This window comes from Hemitrygon akajei, chromosome 9 (assembly GCF_048418815.1).
Source record: "Hemitrygon akajei chromosome 9, sHemAka1.3, whole genome shotgun sequence".
NCBI classification, from domain to species: domain Eukaryota; kingdom Metazoa; phylum Chordata; class Chondrichthyes; order Myliobatiformes; family Dasyatidae; genus Hemitrygon; species Hemitrygon akajei.
Genome location: NC_133132.1, coordinates 62855692 through 62873918, shown reverse-complemented (window position 1 = coordinate 62873918; position 18227 = coordinate 62855692). Strand labels below are relative to the sequence as shown.

The window sequence follows — 18227 nt, the reverse complement described above, 5'->3', positions numbered from 1 at the left end:
TTCAAAATTGTATCAAGACATTTTACAGGAGAATGTCAGGGTACCAATCTGTCATTTGAAACTTAATAGAAATTGGATGATGCAACAAGACAAAAAACAAGAGTAAATCGACAACAGAATGGTTTAAAAAGAAGAAAAATCATGTTTTGGAATGGCCAAGTCAGAGTTCAGAGCTTAACCCAATTGAGATGCTGTGGCATGACCTGAGGAGGGCTGTTCATGCAAGGTATCCCAGAAATATTGATGAACTGGAACAGTTTTAAAGGGAGGAATGGTCTACGGTTCCTCCTCACCATTGTGCAAGTCTGATTAGCAGCTACAGGAAACATTTGGTGGAGGTTATTGCTGCTAAAGGAGGTTCTACAGTTAGTAAATGCATGCGTTCACATACTTTTTCCATCCAGGACTGTGAATGATTAAACCGTGTGTTTAATAAAGACATGAAAAGTACAATTGCTTGTGTGTTAATAGTTTAGGCAGAATGAGTTTGCCTATTATTGTGACTTGGATGAAGATCAGACCACTTTTTATGAATAATTAATGCAGAAAACCAGAAAATTGCAGAAGGTTCACAAACTTTTTATTGCATCTGTACGTGGAATGTAGTCTCTGACATACTGGGGAAAACGTTGCAGCCAGTTAACACAGAGCAAGTTCCCACATGAGAGAGTGATGTGATAATTCATTATTGTAATGTTCAGGATATTGTTACATTCTATTTTAGTCAGTAAGCAAACAAAGCTTCAGTTTACACCTTGATGGATATACTGACCCTGGGGTAAGATTTGAATGTACAACTTTGCAACTTGGGTCCATAAATTCTTAAAACTTCATGATTTAGTTTTCATCATCAATATGTTCTTCTTAGCTTTTTGTGTAAAATTCAGATTGAGTCGGTGGGTTGGGAGCACCTCCTTTAAATACAAATGCCAACGAACTGGTTAAAGGAATTTGTGCTTCAAATCCCCTTCATGGTTTATTTCAGTAATCACCAGTCATAATGCAGAACAGCAACTTTTTCATTCCTCTCCAGTGATACAGAGCAAGTGGAATTGAAGTAAACATGTAAGTAGATGAACAGATGAGCTAACGGGTGATAGTAGATATATGATTATAGGTAGATTTGCTATAACAGGATCGTTGCATTTCTAAGAAACTTTACATTATAAAATGTCATATTTTAGCAGAGCAGGCAGTAGTTACCTTCAAAGCATAGATTGAAACAGAAGTAATGCAAATAGTGCCCCCTAATTCATCAATCGCATTATAAGCAATTCACATTATGGAAACATGCTTTCTAACAGAATGCACTCTAAATTTCTTCTCATAAATAGAAGTCTTTGCTGTAGCCCTCCTCCCTATGCCTACATTTGTGTCTCTAATTAGGTAACTAGGACAATTCTACTGACCTACATAAGCTAAGTATGCCTAAATTGCTGCAGCATCCCAGCAAAGGTGAGAATCTATTAAAGAAGCTGAAAAGAGATTTTTAAAAAAAATAATTTGTAGAATTTTATTTATGTCAGTGTGTTGCACTCCTATTTTTGTTAACATAAGCTGAATTTAATTTTGATGTTAAAAGAAAGCTTAGATTTGATCTAGGCCTTTGTTGAGTTTTAATGATGTTCTTGCTGGTTTGGGAAGTGCATCACTGGCAGGGATTTAGAAAACAAGCCTTGCTCTTTAGCAATCCATGCTTTTTGGGTATCTTACCATATATAATGTGCACCTTTGCGCATGTGATTATCTTAATATGGCTTTGCTGGATCTAATCCAAAAGAAAAATAGAAGCTTAGTGAAGTGAGAACAGATGTTGGCCCAACCACAGGTTTGACTGATGCAGCTTGTGCTGACTTACCATGTATAAGATTTAACTATGAAAAGCAAACCAGCAGGTTCACCCTGTCAACTTCTATTTCTTGTGAGTGTGATATCTGTCTACTTGCTGATTTTGATTGAACTGCTCACTTGCTGTGAACACTCCTGATTCTGTACTGAACCCTGTCAGAGGCATACAGACTTGACTTGCCCCTGTTTGGATCAGAGGCTTCAAAACTAATTAATTATTTGAAATGTTCCTTTATATTTAAAAATGCAGTTATTTCCAGAATTAAAGAAGCATACAATGCATGTGTCATGAGCAATACAGCAGAGATGCAAATCCTTCAGTCCAAGGAGTCCACACTGACCACGGTGCCCATCCAGCCAGTCCCAATGTGCTGCATTCGGCCCATAACCCTCCAAATCCCACCCTTACATTTACCTATCCAAGTGCTTTTTAAATGATATTATTGTACCTGCCTCAACCACTTCCTCTGGCAGCTCATTTACCCACCATCCTCTCTGGGAAAAATGTCCCTTAGGTCATTTTTAAATCTTTCCCCTCCCATCCTAAACCTCTGCCCTAGCCTAGGGAGAAGACTATGACTATTCACTTTATCTAGACCTTTCATAACATTAAACACTTCTGTAAGGTTGCCTTTCATTTTCCAATGTTCCAAGGAGCTGGTAAGTTGTGCCTTTTGTCCATGGGTTGATCCTTAGTCAGACTGATACTGTGATGCCGTAAAGAAATGGAGATGAGGATAAAATAAGACCCAGGCTTTATTGGTTTAGGTAGATGTTGAAAATCTCCTGGTATGTTTCAGAGATGAGCAGCAAGAGCCCCAGCACCGCCCCAACCCCCCCCCCCCCCCCCCCCATCTCCAGAGCAAACTTCTTCAATCAAAGAAATACATTAACTAGTTGGTTATTTTATTGCTGTTGGAGGATTTTGCTGGATCTGATCCAACATAAATAATACGGACTGCATTTCACAGTAATTGTCTACAAAGCATCTTCCAGTGTGTTAAAGTATCATATAAATGCAAGTCTTTATTTATAAAGCCTTAATGTCAGATTAGAAGGCTGACCCAAATAAATAGAACATGCGCTGTTAGATAAATTATAATAATGGGAATTCCTGTATTAGTCCTACATTGGCAGAGTTTTATTTAGCATGATAGGATGTGGCTAAACTGAGGCCATAGGGATCTTATTTATATCACTATAATAACCTAGCTGGTCTGAGCAAGTAAGCTTCAAATGCTTTAATGAGAACTGCCTAACCTAAATCAAGTGTGAGAAAAGCAAATGATGTGAGGCACTAATTACATCACCTCATTTATCTGTATTGAAACCCATTTGGGCTAAGGAGTGACTAAATGGATTTCAATATAGGTAAGTGTGCGGTGATTTATTTTGTAACGTAAAACCACTATAGATCTTGCACATGAATGGTAGAGCAGTGGGAATGTAATGGAACAGAAGACCATTAGATAAAGGAGCAGAATTAGGCCATTTGCCCCATCAAGTCTGCTCTGTCCACCATTTCATCATGACTGATACATTTCCCTCTCAGCCCTAATCTCCTGCTTTGTCCTGCTTTCCTTTCATACCCTGACTAATCAAGAACCTATCAACCTCTGCCTTAAATATACTCAGTGACTTGACCTTCACAGCCATCTCTGGCAACAAATTCCACAGATTCACCACCCTCTGGCTGAAGAAATTTCTCCTCATCTGCGTTCTAAAAGGACACCCCTCTATTCTGAGACTATGTCCTTTGGTCTTGGACTTCCCCATGTAGGAAACATGCTATCCACATCCACTCTTTCAAAGCCATTCAACATTTGATAGGTTTCAATGAGGTCACCCCTCATTCTTGTGAGTATAGGCCCAGAGCCAAACCCTCTTCATATGACAAGCTTTTCAATACTGTAATCATTTTCTTGAACCTCCTTTGAACCCTGTCCATTGGCAGCACATCCTTTCTTAGATAAGGGGCCTAAAACTGCTCACAATACTCCAAATGAGGCCTCACCAGTACTTTATAAAATCTCAACATTGCATCTTGCTTTTATACTCTAGTCCTTTTGAAATGAATGCTAACATCACATTTGCCTTCCTTATCACCAACTCAACCTGCAAATCAACTTTAGGGAATCCTGCACAAAAGCTCCTAAGTCCCTTTTTGCTTCAAATTTTTGAATTTTTCTCTCCATTTAGAAAATAGTCTATGTTTTTATTTCTTCTACCAAAATACATGATTATACACTTCCCAACACTGTATTCCATCTGCCACTTCTTTGCCCATTTCCTAATTTGTCTGTTTTTCTGTTGTAGCCACTCTACTTCCTAAGAGCTACCTGCCCCTCCAGCTATCATTCTATCATCTGCAAACAGAGCCACCGATTCCATCATCTAAGTCATTGACATACACGTAAAAAGTATCAGACCCCTGTGGAACACCACTAGTCATCAGCAGCCAACAAGAAAAGGCTCTGTTTATTCCCACACTCTGCCTCCTGCCAATCAGCCACTGCTTTATCCATGCTAGAATCTTTCCTGTAATACCATGGGCTCTTAACTTGTTAAGCAACCTCATGTGTGACACCTTGTCAAAGGCCTTCTGAAAATTCAAGTACACAACATCCACCGTTTCTCCTTTGTCTATCCTACTTGTTATTTCTTCAAAGAATTCCAACAGTCGGGCTCGATTTTCCCTTGAGGAAAGCACGCTGACGATAGCCTATTTTATCACGTGCCTTCAAGTACTCCGATAAGTGGCGTCACAGATAGACAGAGTGGTAAAGCTGGCATTTAGTATACTGGCCTTCATCAGTCAGGGCCTGGGTATAGAATTGGGACATTACGTTATAGTTGTTTATGTCATTAGTGAGACTGCACTTGGAGTATTCTGTACAGTTTTGGTCACCATGTTTAGCAAAGATGTGGTTAAACTGGAAAGAGTGCAGAAAAGATTCACAAGGATATTAGTCAGGCCCGTAACTAGAGATCCTGAGTTATAGGCAGAGGTTGGGCAGGCTGGGTCTTTATTCCCTGGAATGTGAGAGAATGAGGGACAGCCTTACAGGTGTTTAAAATTATGAGAGATGTAGCGAAGATGGTCAGTAACAGCCTTTTCTCCAGAGCAGGGGAGTCCAAAACCAGGGACATTGATTTAGATCAGGGTTTCCCATCCTGGGGTCCACAGACCCCTCAGTTAATGGTATGGCTCCATGTCAGAACCCCTGATTTTGAGTAAGAGGGGAAACAAATTAGAAGGTACCCAAGGGGCAGCTTTTTCACACCAAAGGTAGTGAGCATATAGAATAAGCTAAAAAAAGTTCAAAGGTTCATTATCAAAGCATGTATGCAGTATACAACTCTGAGATTCAGATAGCCTCGAAGCAAGGAAAACCAGGTTAAGAGAAACAGCAATCCCACCCCCACACCTGCAAAAAAAATAAAAACCAAAAGACTGGAAAAAGTCCCAAATCCAATTCATAAACGCAGAACCATTATAACATCCTCTGACATCACCTTGCATGTGTAAGCTTCTTCACCTTGTGGGTGTTTGAGCTCACACTTTTCTGGAATCTTCTTGGAGACGGTAAAGTGCTAGATCACTCAATCGATCTCCAAACTGTAAATTGCAGGCTCTAACACTTCCAGAAACATATCTAAAATGAAAAACAGATGTGAAAGAAGTGAAATAAACACTTTTGTGCACTATCTGGAAGATTTTGACCAAGGAAATATTGTGCACAGGCACCACCTCACCAGGTATTGACTAGGTGCTACCAGTAAAAGTCACCTTGGCAGGTAAAATAGTGTCAGTTAACAAATACTTGGATAGGTACCTTGAAAAGAAAGGCCTGGAGAGATAGACAATGTGGTTGGTATAGACTTATTGGGCTGAAGGTCCTGCATGCATGATATATTGCTCTATGACAGACAGTCCTTGTTTCCACCTTTCTGAGTTACTTCTCATGGTAGATCTAATCCCCTCATTCCTGAACAAATAACAACTGATGAGTGTGTTTAACTGGGACAGGTGATGAATGGCATCCTATAGTCTGCATGCAGTTTTGTAATAATTCAGAATGAATAGTATACTAATCTAATTTTACATCCTATGAACTTCAAAGCAATGTTACTTCAGTAATAGAATAAAGTCTGCATGAACTGATTTTACATTTTAACATTTTCTGTTCAAGGCTGCTTCACTATCAAATCTGTTCACGAATAAGTAGTTTTCTGCTTTGAACCTTAGGCACCTAGTGCCATCTTGTGGTAATGCAGTCTTTCTCAACTACAAGCGACTAAAACAATGAGGAAATGTAGACCGTTAAATATTTGAAAACACTTTAATTTGTTGCACAGCTGTTTTTTTGTTTTAATATCCCACCTCACTGCAAGCAATAATAAAACAAAACCAATGCCTGTGGTCTGGAGCCTTGCAGTCTTGAAGGAATTTAGCTGTGAGGGAGCTAAATAGCATAAGAGAGAGAAGAGCAGAACACTTCCTTGTGCTGAACAGAGACAGTAGAAATAGGAGCAAAGTAATCGATAAATCAGAGACTGATCTCAATTGGAACTTCCATATTCAGAGGAATTGAATGTATTAAACATTAATTTGTTACAAGAATACCAAAGTGTGGGGAGCTTGGAATAATTTAAGAACCACGTACTGTAGATGATGTGAAAGCAAGCTGGTGAACTAGTTTCTGACAAAATTCTGATGAAAGGAGCGAAATCAGGACAGTTGATAATAGTGAATGCAGGCAGCCTTGCTAGCATCACCCACTTCAGGAGAAAAATAAAAGTATAGCACACAAGGATGCAAACAAGAAATTAGAAGCAAGAATAGTTCACCGAACACTTCAAACCTGAACAATAATTCAGTATGATTACATCCTGAACTCCTCTTCTGCACTTCCAGGTGGCTCTCAGTTCCCAATCTTTCAAAAAATTACCTACCTTTTTAAATACCTTCGCTGACTTAGTCTTTACAACTATCTGAGGTAGAGAATTCCTGAAATTCACCATCTGCCTCCAAAGGTAAAATATCCTTTCTTAAAATTGCAGCAGGATCTAGACCAGCTGGAACAATTGGATGGATGAAGAATAGCAAACAAGAATGATGTGTTGAACTGTGAGAGGTTAAACCAGGGTAGGACTTACATAGTGAGTGGTAGGGCACTGAGAAGTGCAGTTGAACAGAGGGGTCTGGGAATGCAGATTTATAATCCCTTGAAAAGGATGTCATGGGTAGATAGAGTTGTAAAGGAGCTTTTTACATATTGAGCTTCATAAATCAAAGTACTGAGTACAGGAGTTGGGATGTTAAGCTGAAGTTGTATAAAATCACCTATCACCACCTCCTGGGTCCTTCTTCCTTTCTTTTCTCTTATGATCCACACTCTTGTCCTGTCATTCCTTCCTATCCAACCTTTTATCTTTTCTACCCATCTAGCTTCACCTATTAACTTATAGCTATCCTCCTTTAACTCCCCCAACCTTTTTATTCTGGTGTCTTTCCAGACCTGAAAAAAAGGTTTTAGCCTCAAGCTTCAACTGGGTGTGGAGGGCTATGGTCCAGGTGCAGGTCAATGGGACGAGGCAAAATAAGAGTTTGGTATGGACTAGATCAGTCAAAGTGCCTATTTCTGTGGTGTAGTGCTCTATGATTCTAAATAAGGAGCCAAAATATATGCACAGCTGAATTCAGCCTCACACTACATTCTAGTAATAATTCTCATCTTTAAACTTTAAACCCCAAGCCATTTTTCCTTCCTGTGCTGCATCTGTATGCTCACCTTTTGTGTTTCAGATTCAGATTCATTCATTTATCACAGGAATATCAAAACATATTGTGAAATGCGTCATTTGTATTCGCAGCTGACACAACCTAATGATGTGCTGGGGGCAGCCTGCAAGTGTTGCCAGACTTTTCAGCACCAACATAGACTACTCACACTGCTTGACAGAACAACACAGAACACAACATGCAATAAAACAACAATAGCAAAGCCCTATTCTTTCTATTCTTTCTCTCTCTCTCTCTCTCTCTCTCTCTCTCTCTCTTTCTCTCTCTCTTTCTCCCCCTCCCCCTCCCCCTCTCCCTCCCCCTCTCCCTCTCCCTCTCCCTCCCTCCTCCAACCATAGTACAGAGCACCTTTGGCCTCCAGCAGACTCTCAAATTCACAGGCATTGGGCACAGACACGGGGCTCTGGCCATCAGGCCTTGAACTTCCAGGCTTCCACTTGACCTTCAGGCTCTAATTTTTGAGATCGAACCCAGGACTTGACCATGAGAACATTTGAGAAGTCAGGGTTATGACTCTGAACTCCAGGCCTTGAACTCCGACTTGTTGATCACAGGACCTTAAACACTAGGCCTCGATCTTTGGTCTCACCAATTTGCATACCTAGGGGGCCACCAGCCCTCCTGCCCACACAAGACTCCAATTCTGGAACCCAATGCCTCACTGAACTGGGCAAGGTGGTACCAGCCCATGACCTCACTGGACTCCTGGTCCGACATCAACCACAAACATACTTCGTCCTGCATCTGTGTTGCTGGCCTTCAAACACAGAGCAGAGGCCTGCACTTTGACCTGACCTCTAACTTGCCACATCCCTGTCCCTAAACCCTAATCTGTTCCCTAACTCCCCTCTCTGACCCCAAAGCCATCTCTATGAACCTAATAAACTAAATCTGAGCCACAACCCTGACATATGAACTCCTGGATCCCTCCACATTTTACTCATTTGCAATGTCTCAGACTTTGAATTTGATTCTACCTATCGAACAGCATGACACCACTATTTCCTACATTAAGCTCCATTTGCTAAGCTTCTGCCCACTCCCTCAACCTGTATATATCCTGTTACAGTTTAATTGTTCTCAACACAAGATGGCCTTTCATCTTTTTATGTCATCGGCAAGGTTGAACTTCAAGAATGAACTAAGTCATTAGTTCCATTTTTGCTGTCTGAAAAAGACCCATTTATTCTGACTCTGCTGTTTGTATCAAAGGTTCAAAGATTAATTTACTATCAAAATAACAACTCTGAAATTCTTCTTCTCTGGATAGCCACAAAACCAAGAAAGAAAAGAATGGCAGTATGATGATCAACCCCCAAATCCCCCCTCCCCAGAGTAAAAAAAAACAAACAAAAACAGAACTGGCACATTAACCCCTCCCCCAGACACACAAAATGAGAAAGATCCGGTGAAAAACGGAGAATATAAAAAACTGTAAGACTGAAAAAATGTCCATTGTCCAAATCCATATTTATATCTATATCCAAAACACACAAAACCTGGGTAACATTCTCTGGGCACAGTGGCATCCTCTCCCCTCTCTGGCAGCAGAGCAATCCCACCAGCAACCAAAAGACAGTCTCCCCTCTCCAGTAGCAAAGCGATCCCACCAGTGATCAAAAGGCAGGCAGCCAGCGCTTACCCTCCGCATTCATTTCAATGTTTCTTTCTATGATAAGCAGTCTGAGTTGTTAATGTGTACACTCGCCTTTAATGCGACATCTTATTGAATGTCTTATGAAAGTATACAGATATTCTCTATAAACATTGGTATGTCATCAAAGAACTTGAGCAAATTTGTCAAACATTATTTCCTTTTCATAAAACTTTGTTGACTTGTTTTGATTGCAACAAGTTTTTCTAAATGACTGGCTGTTTTTTCTTCATTGTAAACTTCCAGCACCTTCCCAACAACTAACGCCTGTAGTCTCCTGCTTTATGTGTCACTCTCTTCCTTGTTAAACTGGAAGCATTAAGATGGAATATTCAGCTGCCTGAGTACAGATCTTGTGATGTGTAAATGTACCCAGTTGGTAAATATTACATCATAAGTTTTGTTCATTCATTTTGTCAGCCATGTGTGATTAAACCTACTGTTAAATATTTCAAGTTTATTGTCATAAGCACAAGAATGTGGATGCACATGTGCAATGAAAAACTTACTTGCAGCTGCACACAGGTGCGGCAATCACAAGAAAAAACATAAATTATAAACTTTTTTTTACCATAAAGAATGCAATTAGAACAAAATAAACAAAGTCCATCATAGTGCAAAATGGATGTAGTGTTGCAATACTGGACTGATGTTTAGGGTTCTGCAGGTTGGTTCAAGAACTGAATGGTTAAAGGAACATGTTCTTTGAACATGGTAGCATGGGACTTCACTCTTGTGTATCTCTTGACCAGTGATATTTAATGAGAAGATGGCATGTCCCAGATGGTGGGGATCTTTAACTATAGATGTTGCCTTCTTCATGTAGTACTTCCTGTACATACTACCAATGGTGAGGAAAGATGTGCCTATGATGTATTGGGCTGAGATTACTACTCTCTGCAGCTTTATGTTCCTATACATTCAGATTGCCAAACCAGACCATGATGCAACTGTAGCAGGGGATAGCCAGACAATCCCTCTGAGTGGAGATACTGTAGTGCATTGACATGATATACTTGCATTTACTGTTCATAGGGTGAGTGATGAGAAAGATGCCCGAGGATACCTTCAAGCACTGGCAACCAAGATGACTGAGGAGTTGGAGTCGTTGAGAAATTCCAGTTTGGGAGCACGAGCAACAGTAAGGATCTTTATTTTTCAACTCTCGACTATTAAAACCCAAAATCCATTTTACTGCAGTCAGGCTTTACCAGCATATGAAACAGTCAGATAAGAAAAGATCAGTTTTCCATGGCACCACAGCGGCCTAACTGGAATGTCCTAACTATACAGTCGCATAATTTTCCCTGCCAGCTTTTTCCCAACCCATGGCACACCCATCCTGTGAGTCTAAATCTTCCTTCCTTATAAAATGTTCTTTATCTTTACAGCTATACCCTCAACCTCCTCACGTAGTTTCACATTAAAGTGTGGGGAGGAAAAGGAAACTGTCTGAGGTTTAGACAATTGTGTAAGGATTGATAAACCTTGAACCCACCTCAAAGACTTTTATCACAGTATCCAGCCTTTTACTGTATGGGCCACATCTCCGCTATGTATTTCAACAAAGCAGACAACTGAAGACTAACATTAAAAGTAGGTGCAGGATGTTTTCTTTAAGGACACGTGTCCTGCTGTCCATGGCCTGACTTGTTTTGGAAGTGAAACCTCATCTGGAGCATTCATCTGCTGATGGCTCAGGGAAGATTCTATCTTTGAGAAAGGGATATGTCACGTGAGTTGTTTCCATTTTTCTCAGGGGACCAGTGGCTAATAGAATTCTTAAGTGACCTGTGCCTCTTTTTTCCACTCTTTCTCTCTTTTTCCTTTTCTCTTTCCTCCCACTTCACTCCTTCCATTTCCTTGCACACTTTCTCTATTCGTTCTCTCTCACTCGCTCTCCCACCTCCCCGTCCCCTCCCCTTCTCCTACTGTCACCCCCTCCAACCCCCTCTCTCACCCCCCCTCTCTACCCCCTCACCCTCAACCCCTCTCCCCCTCCCCTCCCCATCTGTCTTTTAATTTCTTTCATTGCTCTTCCTCTGCCTCCCCCCCCACCTTCCCTGCTGCATTTCTCCCCATCTCTCTGCTGCCCCTCCCTCTCTCTGTGCTCCACAAACCTGCTGGTTTGCCACCCCTTATCACTCTTTGCAACCACTCCCCCTTCTCCCTCCCATTCCTCTCCTTCTCTCCATTCTTCTCTGCTACTTCCCCAATATGTCTCTGCTATCCCCTTGCTCTCTCTACCGTCACTCTCCTTCTGCCTTTTACATTCCCCTCTACTCCATCCCTTTCTTCCTCTCTCTCTCTGCCACTCCTCTTCCATCCTTCTGCCATTCTCTGTATTTCTCTGCCATCTTCTTCTCTCTCTGCCACTCCTCTCCTTTTTCCCCCTCCCTCTTTCTGCCTCCTCCCTGGCTCCCTCTCTTCTTTCCTGTCTTTCTTTGCTGTCCACTTCTCTCTCCATCTACTGCTCCTCTCCCTATGCCACTCCACTCTTTCCCTTACTACTCCTTTCAGGATATGCCCTGGAAGATGCGACGCTCTCAGAAAGTGGACATGTCAGCTCGATTGGAGCTACAGTCAGCTCTTGATGCAGAAATCCGTGCAAAACAGGTCATTCAGGATGAACTCAATAAAGTCAAAGCCGCTAGCATATCTACTGAATGGTGAGTTCACAGAAGTTGTCATTGATTACTTGGATTTTTAAAATACCTTTGACAAGGTGCCATACATGAGGCTGCTTAACAAGATAAGAGCCCATGGTGTTTCATGAAAAATACTAGCATGGATAGAAGATTGGATGGTTGGCAGGAGGCAAAGAGTTGGAATAAAGGCCAATTCTGGTTGGCTGTCAGTGACAAGTGGTGCTGGCAGGGGTCAGTGTTGGGACCACTTACTTTCATGTTATATGTAAACAATTTGGATAACAGAATTGATGGCTTTGTGGGCAAGTTTACAGACAATACAACCTTACGTGGGGAGGCAGGTTGTGTTAAGGAAGCAGTGAGTCTTCAGAAGGACTTTGGTAGATTGGAAGAATGGACAAAGAAGTAGAAGATGGAATATAGTGTAAGGAAGTTGTATGTTCATGCTCTTTAGTAGAAGGAATAAAAGTGTAGACTATTTTCTAAATGGGGAGAAAATTCAAAAATCTGAGGTGCAAAGGAACTTGAGAGTCCTTGTGCAGGGTTTCTTAAAGGTTAATTTAGAGGCTGAGTTGGTGGTAAGGAAGGTAAATGCAATGTTAACATTCATTTTGAGAGGATTAGAATATAAAAACAAAAATGTGATGCTGAGGCTTTATAAGGCATTGGTCAGACTGCACTTAGGGTATTATGAGCAGCTTTGGGCCTTTATTTAAGAAAAATTGTGCTAGCATTGGAGAGGGTCCAGAGGAAGTTCATGAGAAGGGTTAACATATGAGGTGTGATGGTTCTGGGCATATGTACTTGCTGGAGTTTAAAAGGATAGTGGAGGTGGGGATAACCTCATTGAAACCTATTGAGCATTGAAAGGCCTAGACAGAGTGGGTGAGTCCAGGACCAGAGTGCACAGCCTCAGAACAGAGGGACATCCATTTAGAACACAGATGAGAAAAGATTTCTTTAGTTAGAGGATGCTGAATCTGTGGAATTCATTTCCATGGATGGCTGTGGAGGCTAAATTATTGAGTATATTTAAAGCAAAAGTTGGTAGGTTCTTGGTTAATCAGTGCTTCAAAGGTTACAGGTAGAAGGCTAGAGAATGGGGTTGAGAGAGATAAAAATTCAGCCATGATGGAATGATGGAGCAGACTCAATGGGTTGTGTAGCCTAATTCTGCTCCTTTGTCTTATGATCTTAAGTTGCTTAAAAGAGCTACCTCCTTGCCCTTGTTACTATTCAATTTTCTCCCAGTGTTGTTAACCTATATTCAGAAGTGTAGGAATGTTTCCAGAAAGCAATATCTTAGGCCTCTGGAAATTTCATTCAGTTTTAAGGCTTGATGGTAGAAAATGCCAGAATAAGGCTTAAAGGATAGAATTTTTTTTTAAATTTTTTTTATTAGTTTTTCAAAACATTTTACAAATTAAAAACCCCAAATCCCAATGAGGAGCATTAATACAGTGCAAAATTAAGCATACAATAACAATATGCTACAAAGGAAGAGAATTTAACAAAAAAGCACCTGAATTAAAGACAAGTAAGCTTAGTGTCCTCCCCAAGCCCCACAACACAAGAAAAAAAACAACTCCAGACCGACCACAACACAATATAAAGAGTATAGGTCAGGACAGTCAAACTCCCAGACTGTGAATACACTTAGCAACAGAGGATAATAATGCCTACTACCAGAAAAAAAAGGGAGCTGAAAGCAAGGATCAGAAAAGAAGAAAAAAAAGAAAAAAAAACCCTAGTCAAGAGGAAGGTTATGAAAGTACTCGATAAAAGGTCCCCAGACCTTATGGAACTTTAGATCCGAATTAAGAACTGAATAATGAATTTTTTCGAGGTCCAAGCAGGCCATAATGTCGTTAAGCCATTGCGCATGAGTGGGCGGGGCAACATCTCTCCATCTAAGGAGGATCAAGCGTCTAGCCAGGAGGGAGGCAAAGGATAGTATTCGGCATTTGGTCAGACCCAGACATAAATCTGTCTCGCCCCAAAAACCGAACAGAGCAAGAAAGGTTCTCGATGCTGATTCAGAATACCCGATAATGTAGTGAAGACATCTTTCCAGAATTTCTCCAAGCTAGGACAGAGCCAGTACATATGGATGAGAGAGGCCATGCCCCTCTTGCATTTATCACAGAGCGGACTAATGCCAGGGTAGAATCGAGATAGTTTAGATTTAGACATATGGGCTCTATGAACAATCTTAAACTGTAAAAGGCAATGGCGAGCACAAAGAGAGGTTGAGTTAACCGATTTGAGAACTGAGTCCCAGCTCTCCTCGGAAAGGATAGAATTATTTAAAAATTAAATAATATCCTGTAGCAGTAAGATGCAGCAATTACTGAACAGGCCATATTAAAATTAGTAAGTATGGAGTGAACTATCAAGTACAGGTCCTGCTCAGGTTACGAACGCCTAACTTATGTACAGCCAATACATATGAGCAAGTCTCTGGAAGACCAGCAGAATGAATTTGCTGGCTGCTGTGGTGCTGCAGACATTTTCTGCTGCCCGGGCATTTGTTTCATAGACTCACTGCTGACTTATTGACTGTCCAGGTTACAAATGTTGACAGGTGCAGAACACTGCTGGGAGAGGACCTGTATTTTTTAATGCACTTTTTGTGGATCTAGGAGAGAGATTTAACTTGATGGTCGACATGGACATAATGAGCTGAAAGAACTGTTTCTGGTTTCTGTGACTCTAAATAAAAATTAGGTGAGATTTGCAGAGGCAATTCATATACACATTAAAACTGGACAATGAAGAAAATTATTCATTCATAATCTTTCACATTGACTTTGTCTTCCTCTTTCCTGGAATATGTATGGGGAAATACATTACCAGGAAATAAATGGAGAGATGGGATTGATGGACCAAATGGCATCCTCTGTAAGAAGAAATGCAGCGGATTCCTGTTAATTGCGACAGATTGGGACCAGTACATTTTGGCCCAATTAGCCAAAGTTTTATGGAAATAGTTAAAAAGGGAAAAAAAAATGACAAACTACCATTTAACTAGTAAACAAATTATGTACTTTAGTGAAATACAACAAATTAGAACTCTATCAACACTACTACAAATATAAAATTGTATATTAGTTCCTAATGGTTATTGATGGAGGAATTCATCCAGTGTACATCGCCGTGTTCTTTTGATTGACTACAAATGAACAAAATCAGTGCAGATAGTGGACTGCCTTCAAACAATGCTTTTGTATCCTCCAAATCTTTATTTTCATTATAGCATTGAAGGTGATTGTCGGTAACTTCAAATTCTTCATAGTCCCTTGCTTGTTGAAATAGTGCAATGATTTCATTTTCACTCCATACCATTTCTGCCATCTCCAAGCTCAAATGCTTGAAACTGTAATGATCAAAACAGTTCTGTATTGTCTTACTGCTTATTTCTTACCAATAGTCAGTGACAAAAATCACTGCTGTTTGAACACAAACATACACAACTGATGCTATTTAAAAACTGTTCGCTGTAATGTCCACACAAAGTGTATGCGACTGACACTAGTTCAAAACTGTTTGGCAGAAGTCTCCTGTCTTGATTAAGCTGCATAATGTTCCAAATAAAGAAAGGGAATCCTGGTTATTTTCTCGATTAGTTCTTGTTCTTTAAGAGTTGTCCTAAATAAGCAGCTGCACCAATTAACCAATGGCACAATTAACTGGAATCCACTGTATATGAAAATGATATGAAAAATACAAAGTTTCACATATACAGGATTAAACCAGAGTTAAATAAATAGTAATATGACATTAGTAGCTCTTGAGTTTTGAAAACATTATGATTGCAAGTTTTATGTTTTGAAAACATTGCAAACAAAATATCTGCTACAATATTCTTACCAATGTCACTGGCTGGTATTGATGCACCTTGGGACACTGTGCTTACTTAAATTACACAATGCAGATTTGGTTCCATCATTGCAAGTCCATGTGCAGATTTTAGGAGTCAGTCCTCCAAATATAAGTAGTCAGTGCTACTTATGAATTGTTTAAAATACAGGTTTCCCCCGCTATCCGAAGGTAGAGCGTTCCTATGAAATGGTCCGTAAGCCGAAATGTCGTAAAGCGAAGAAGCAATTACCATTAATTTATAGGGGAAAAATTTTTGAGCGTTCCCAGACCAAAAAAATAAACTACCAAATCATACCAAATAACATATAAAACCTAAAATAACACAAGCATATAGTAAAAGCAGAAATGATATAAATATACAGCCTATATAAAGTAGAAAAATTTATGCGAGTCATGATAAACCTGACTCTGACATGCGAGACATTCAGTATTAATCAATAAACCAATTGTTTGAACTCAAATGACCTTGCCTGTTGTCTCAGGGCTGGGTGTGTCTGCACCTAAGCCATATGCTACCCCTGGCATTCCTTCTCTGCCATCTGTCCCACACCCCTCCTGCAACACTACACCATTGCCATTCCCAACATCCTTTGCTCCTGCCAAGTTTTCAAATTCATTCTCTGCTCCACATTGACAAATACAGTACCATGCAAAAGTCTTAGGAACTCTATATATATATGTGGCTAAAACTTTTGCACAGTACTGTAGGTAATGCCCTGCTATTAATCCAGTAATGAAGAAATCTGAAAAAATTTGATTCAATTTTGAGTTCTTGTACATTCCTGATTTTCATTGTCATGCCAGTAGTGGCCATGACATCAGCTGCCAGACTTTGACTTCTGGAATTCCCTCTGCCTCCCTCATGTAAGCTTTTAGTCGTCTGATATTTCCTTGCATACTTCCATGTCATATTTTGCTAGATTATATTCCTATAAATCATCTTGAGACTTTTTTTTTAAACTTCAAAACAATTATTAAATGACATCCATATGTCAAGTTTGTTGTCATGTGAACAAGTACGGTGAGGGAGAGTGCAATGAAAAACTTGCAGCAGCATGATGTGTATATGGGTACAGACAACACAGATATAAATTATGCATAAAATTATACCATGCATTGAAAATAAAGACTCTACAAAATCAAGCCATTAGTGCAAAATAAAAGACAAAATCAAAGTAACTGATACAAAGTGTTCCATAGTTGTGCAGGTTGGTTCAAGAACCTGATGATTGCAGGAAAGTAGGTCTTTCCTGAACCTGGTTGTGTGGGATTTCAGGACCAAGTAAGTCACTTACATTCTGAAGGAGCAGTCAAGTGCAATGTATAAAAAGAAAACCAGTTGAAGTCGCACAGAGAGGAGTAAATGCAGTACACAATTTCAACTTTATTAGAGGATTATATGCCTCAATAAGGTCACATTAGAGGATTTGTCAGCACAACATAAACAAATATAGTTGGGTAAGATATAAAAGTATCCTGACCTCAGATGATTTTATTGGTGACAGGCCCCAATACCTTTTGATGTTCTTGCCATTATGAGTTGTGTTTCTTTAATTCAAGGTAAATTACCTAGTGATGATTACAATACTTTAGATAGATAGATAGATACTTTATTCATCCCCATGGGGAAATTCAACTTTTTTCCAATGTCCCATACACTTGTTGTAGCAAAACTAATTACATACAATACTTAACTCAGTAAAAAATATGATATGCATCTAAATCACTATCTCAAAAAGCATTAATAATAGCATTATTTGAAAATAAATTCTTTGTTGGATTTTTATGAAGTCCTGATTAAAACTTTAGTGGTAGAACCTGCTTTGTTTGGTACAGGGTCAGGGTCAGTAGTATGGAAATGTGGCTGAAATCGCCAATGAGAGTGGGAGGACAGTTTGAGAATGATTGGCCATGTTGTTGAAGCAACATGTTGGGTGCAGGGAGTGGAGTCTTACTGTCCATTTCAGCTGATAAATTAGACAGCAATCAAGCACAATACACATTTCAATCAGTTTTGCCCATTTGCAGCATTAGAAAGGTGGTCTTTATGAGGAGTGTTGGAGGCTCTCATCCAAAAAATCAGTTCACTTTTTTTTTTAACTTACCCAAATAAGGGGAAACTTCTGTTGTACTTTTGCTTGTCTCCTCTGAATTGATCTCCAACCCCATCTTAGGTACATGGTCTGTATCCCCACTTGTATCCCCTCACAAGTTATAGAACATAGAAAACCTACAGCACAATAACAGGCCCTTCGGCCCACAAAGTTGTGCTGAACATGTCCCTACCTTAGAAATTACTAGGCTTACCTATAGCCCTCTATTTTACTAAGCTCCGTGTATCTATCTAAAAGCCTCTTAAAAGTCCCTATCGTATCTGTCTCCACCACCA

General features: G+C 40.0%; 1 protein-coding gene across 10 annotated transcripts in view; it reads left to right on the top strand.

Moving 5' to 3' along the window:
• Positions 1–18227, top strand: part of LOC140733174 (serine/threonine-protein kinase MRCK alpha-like) — a 575430-nt gene that overhangs the window by 454468 nt on the left and 102735 nt on the right. For all 10 annotated transcript variants that reach the window (XR_012100237.1, XM_073056117.1, XM_073056119.1 and 7 more), the window contains 2 exons: positions 10344–10449; positions 11829–11977. Coding sequence is in view for 9 of the 10 variants with exons in the window: in XM_073056117.1 (XP_072912218.1) it covers positions 10344–10449; positions 11829–11977 (255 nt within the window). In the remaining variant the exon portion in view is untranslated. The remainder of the gene's footprint in view (positions 1–10343; positions 10450–11828; positions 11978–18227) is intronic.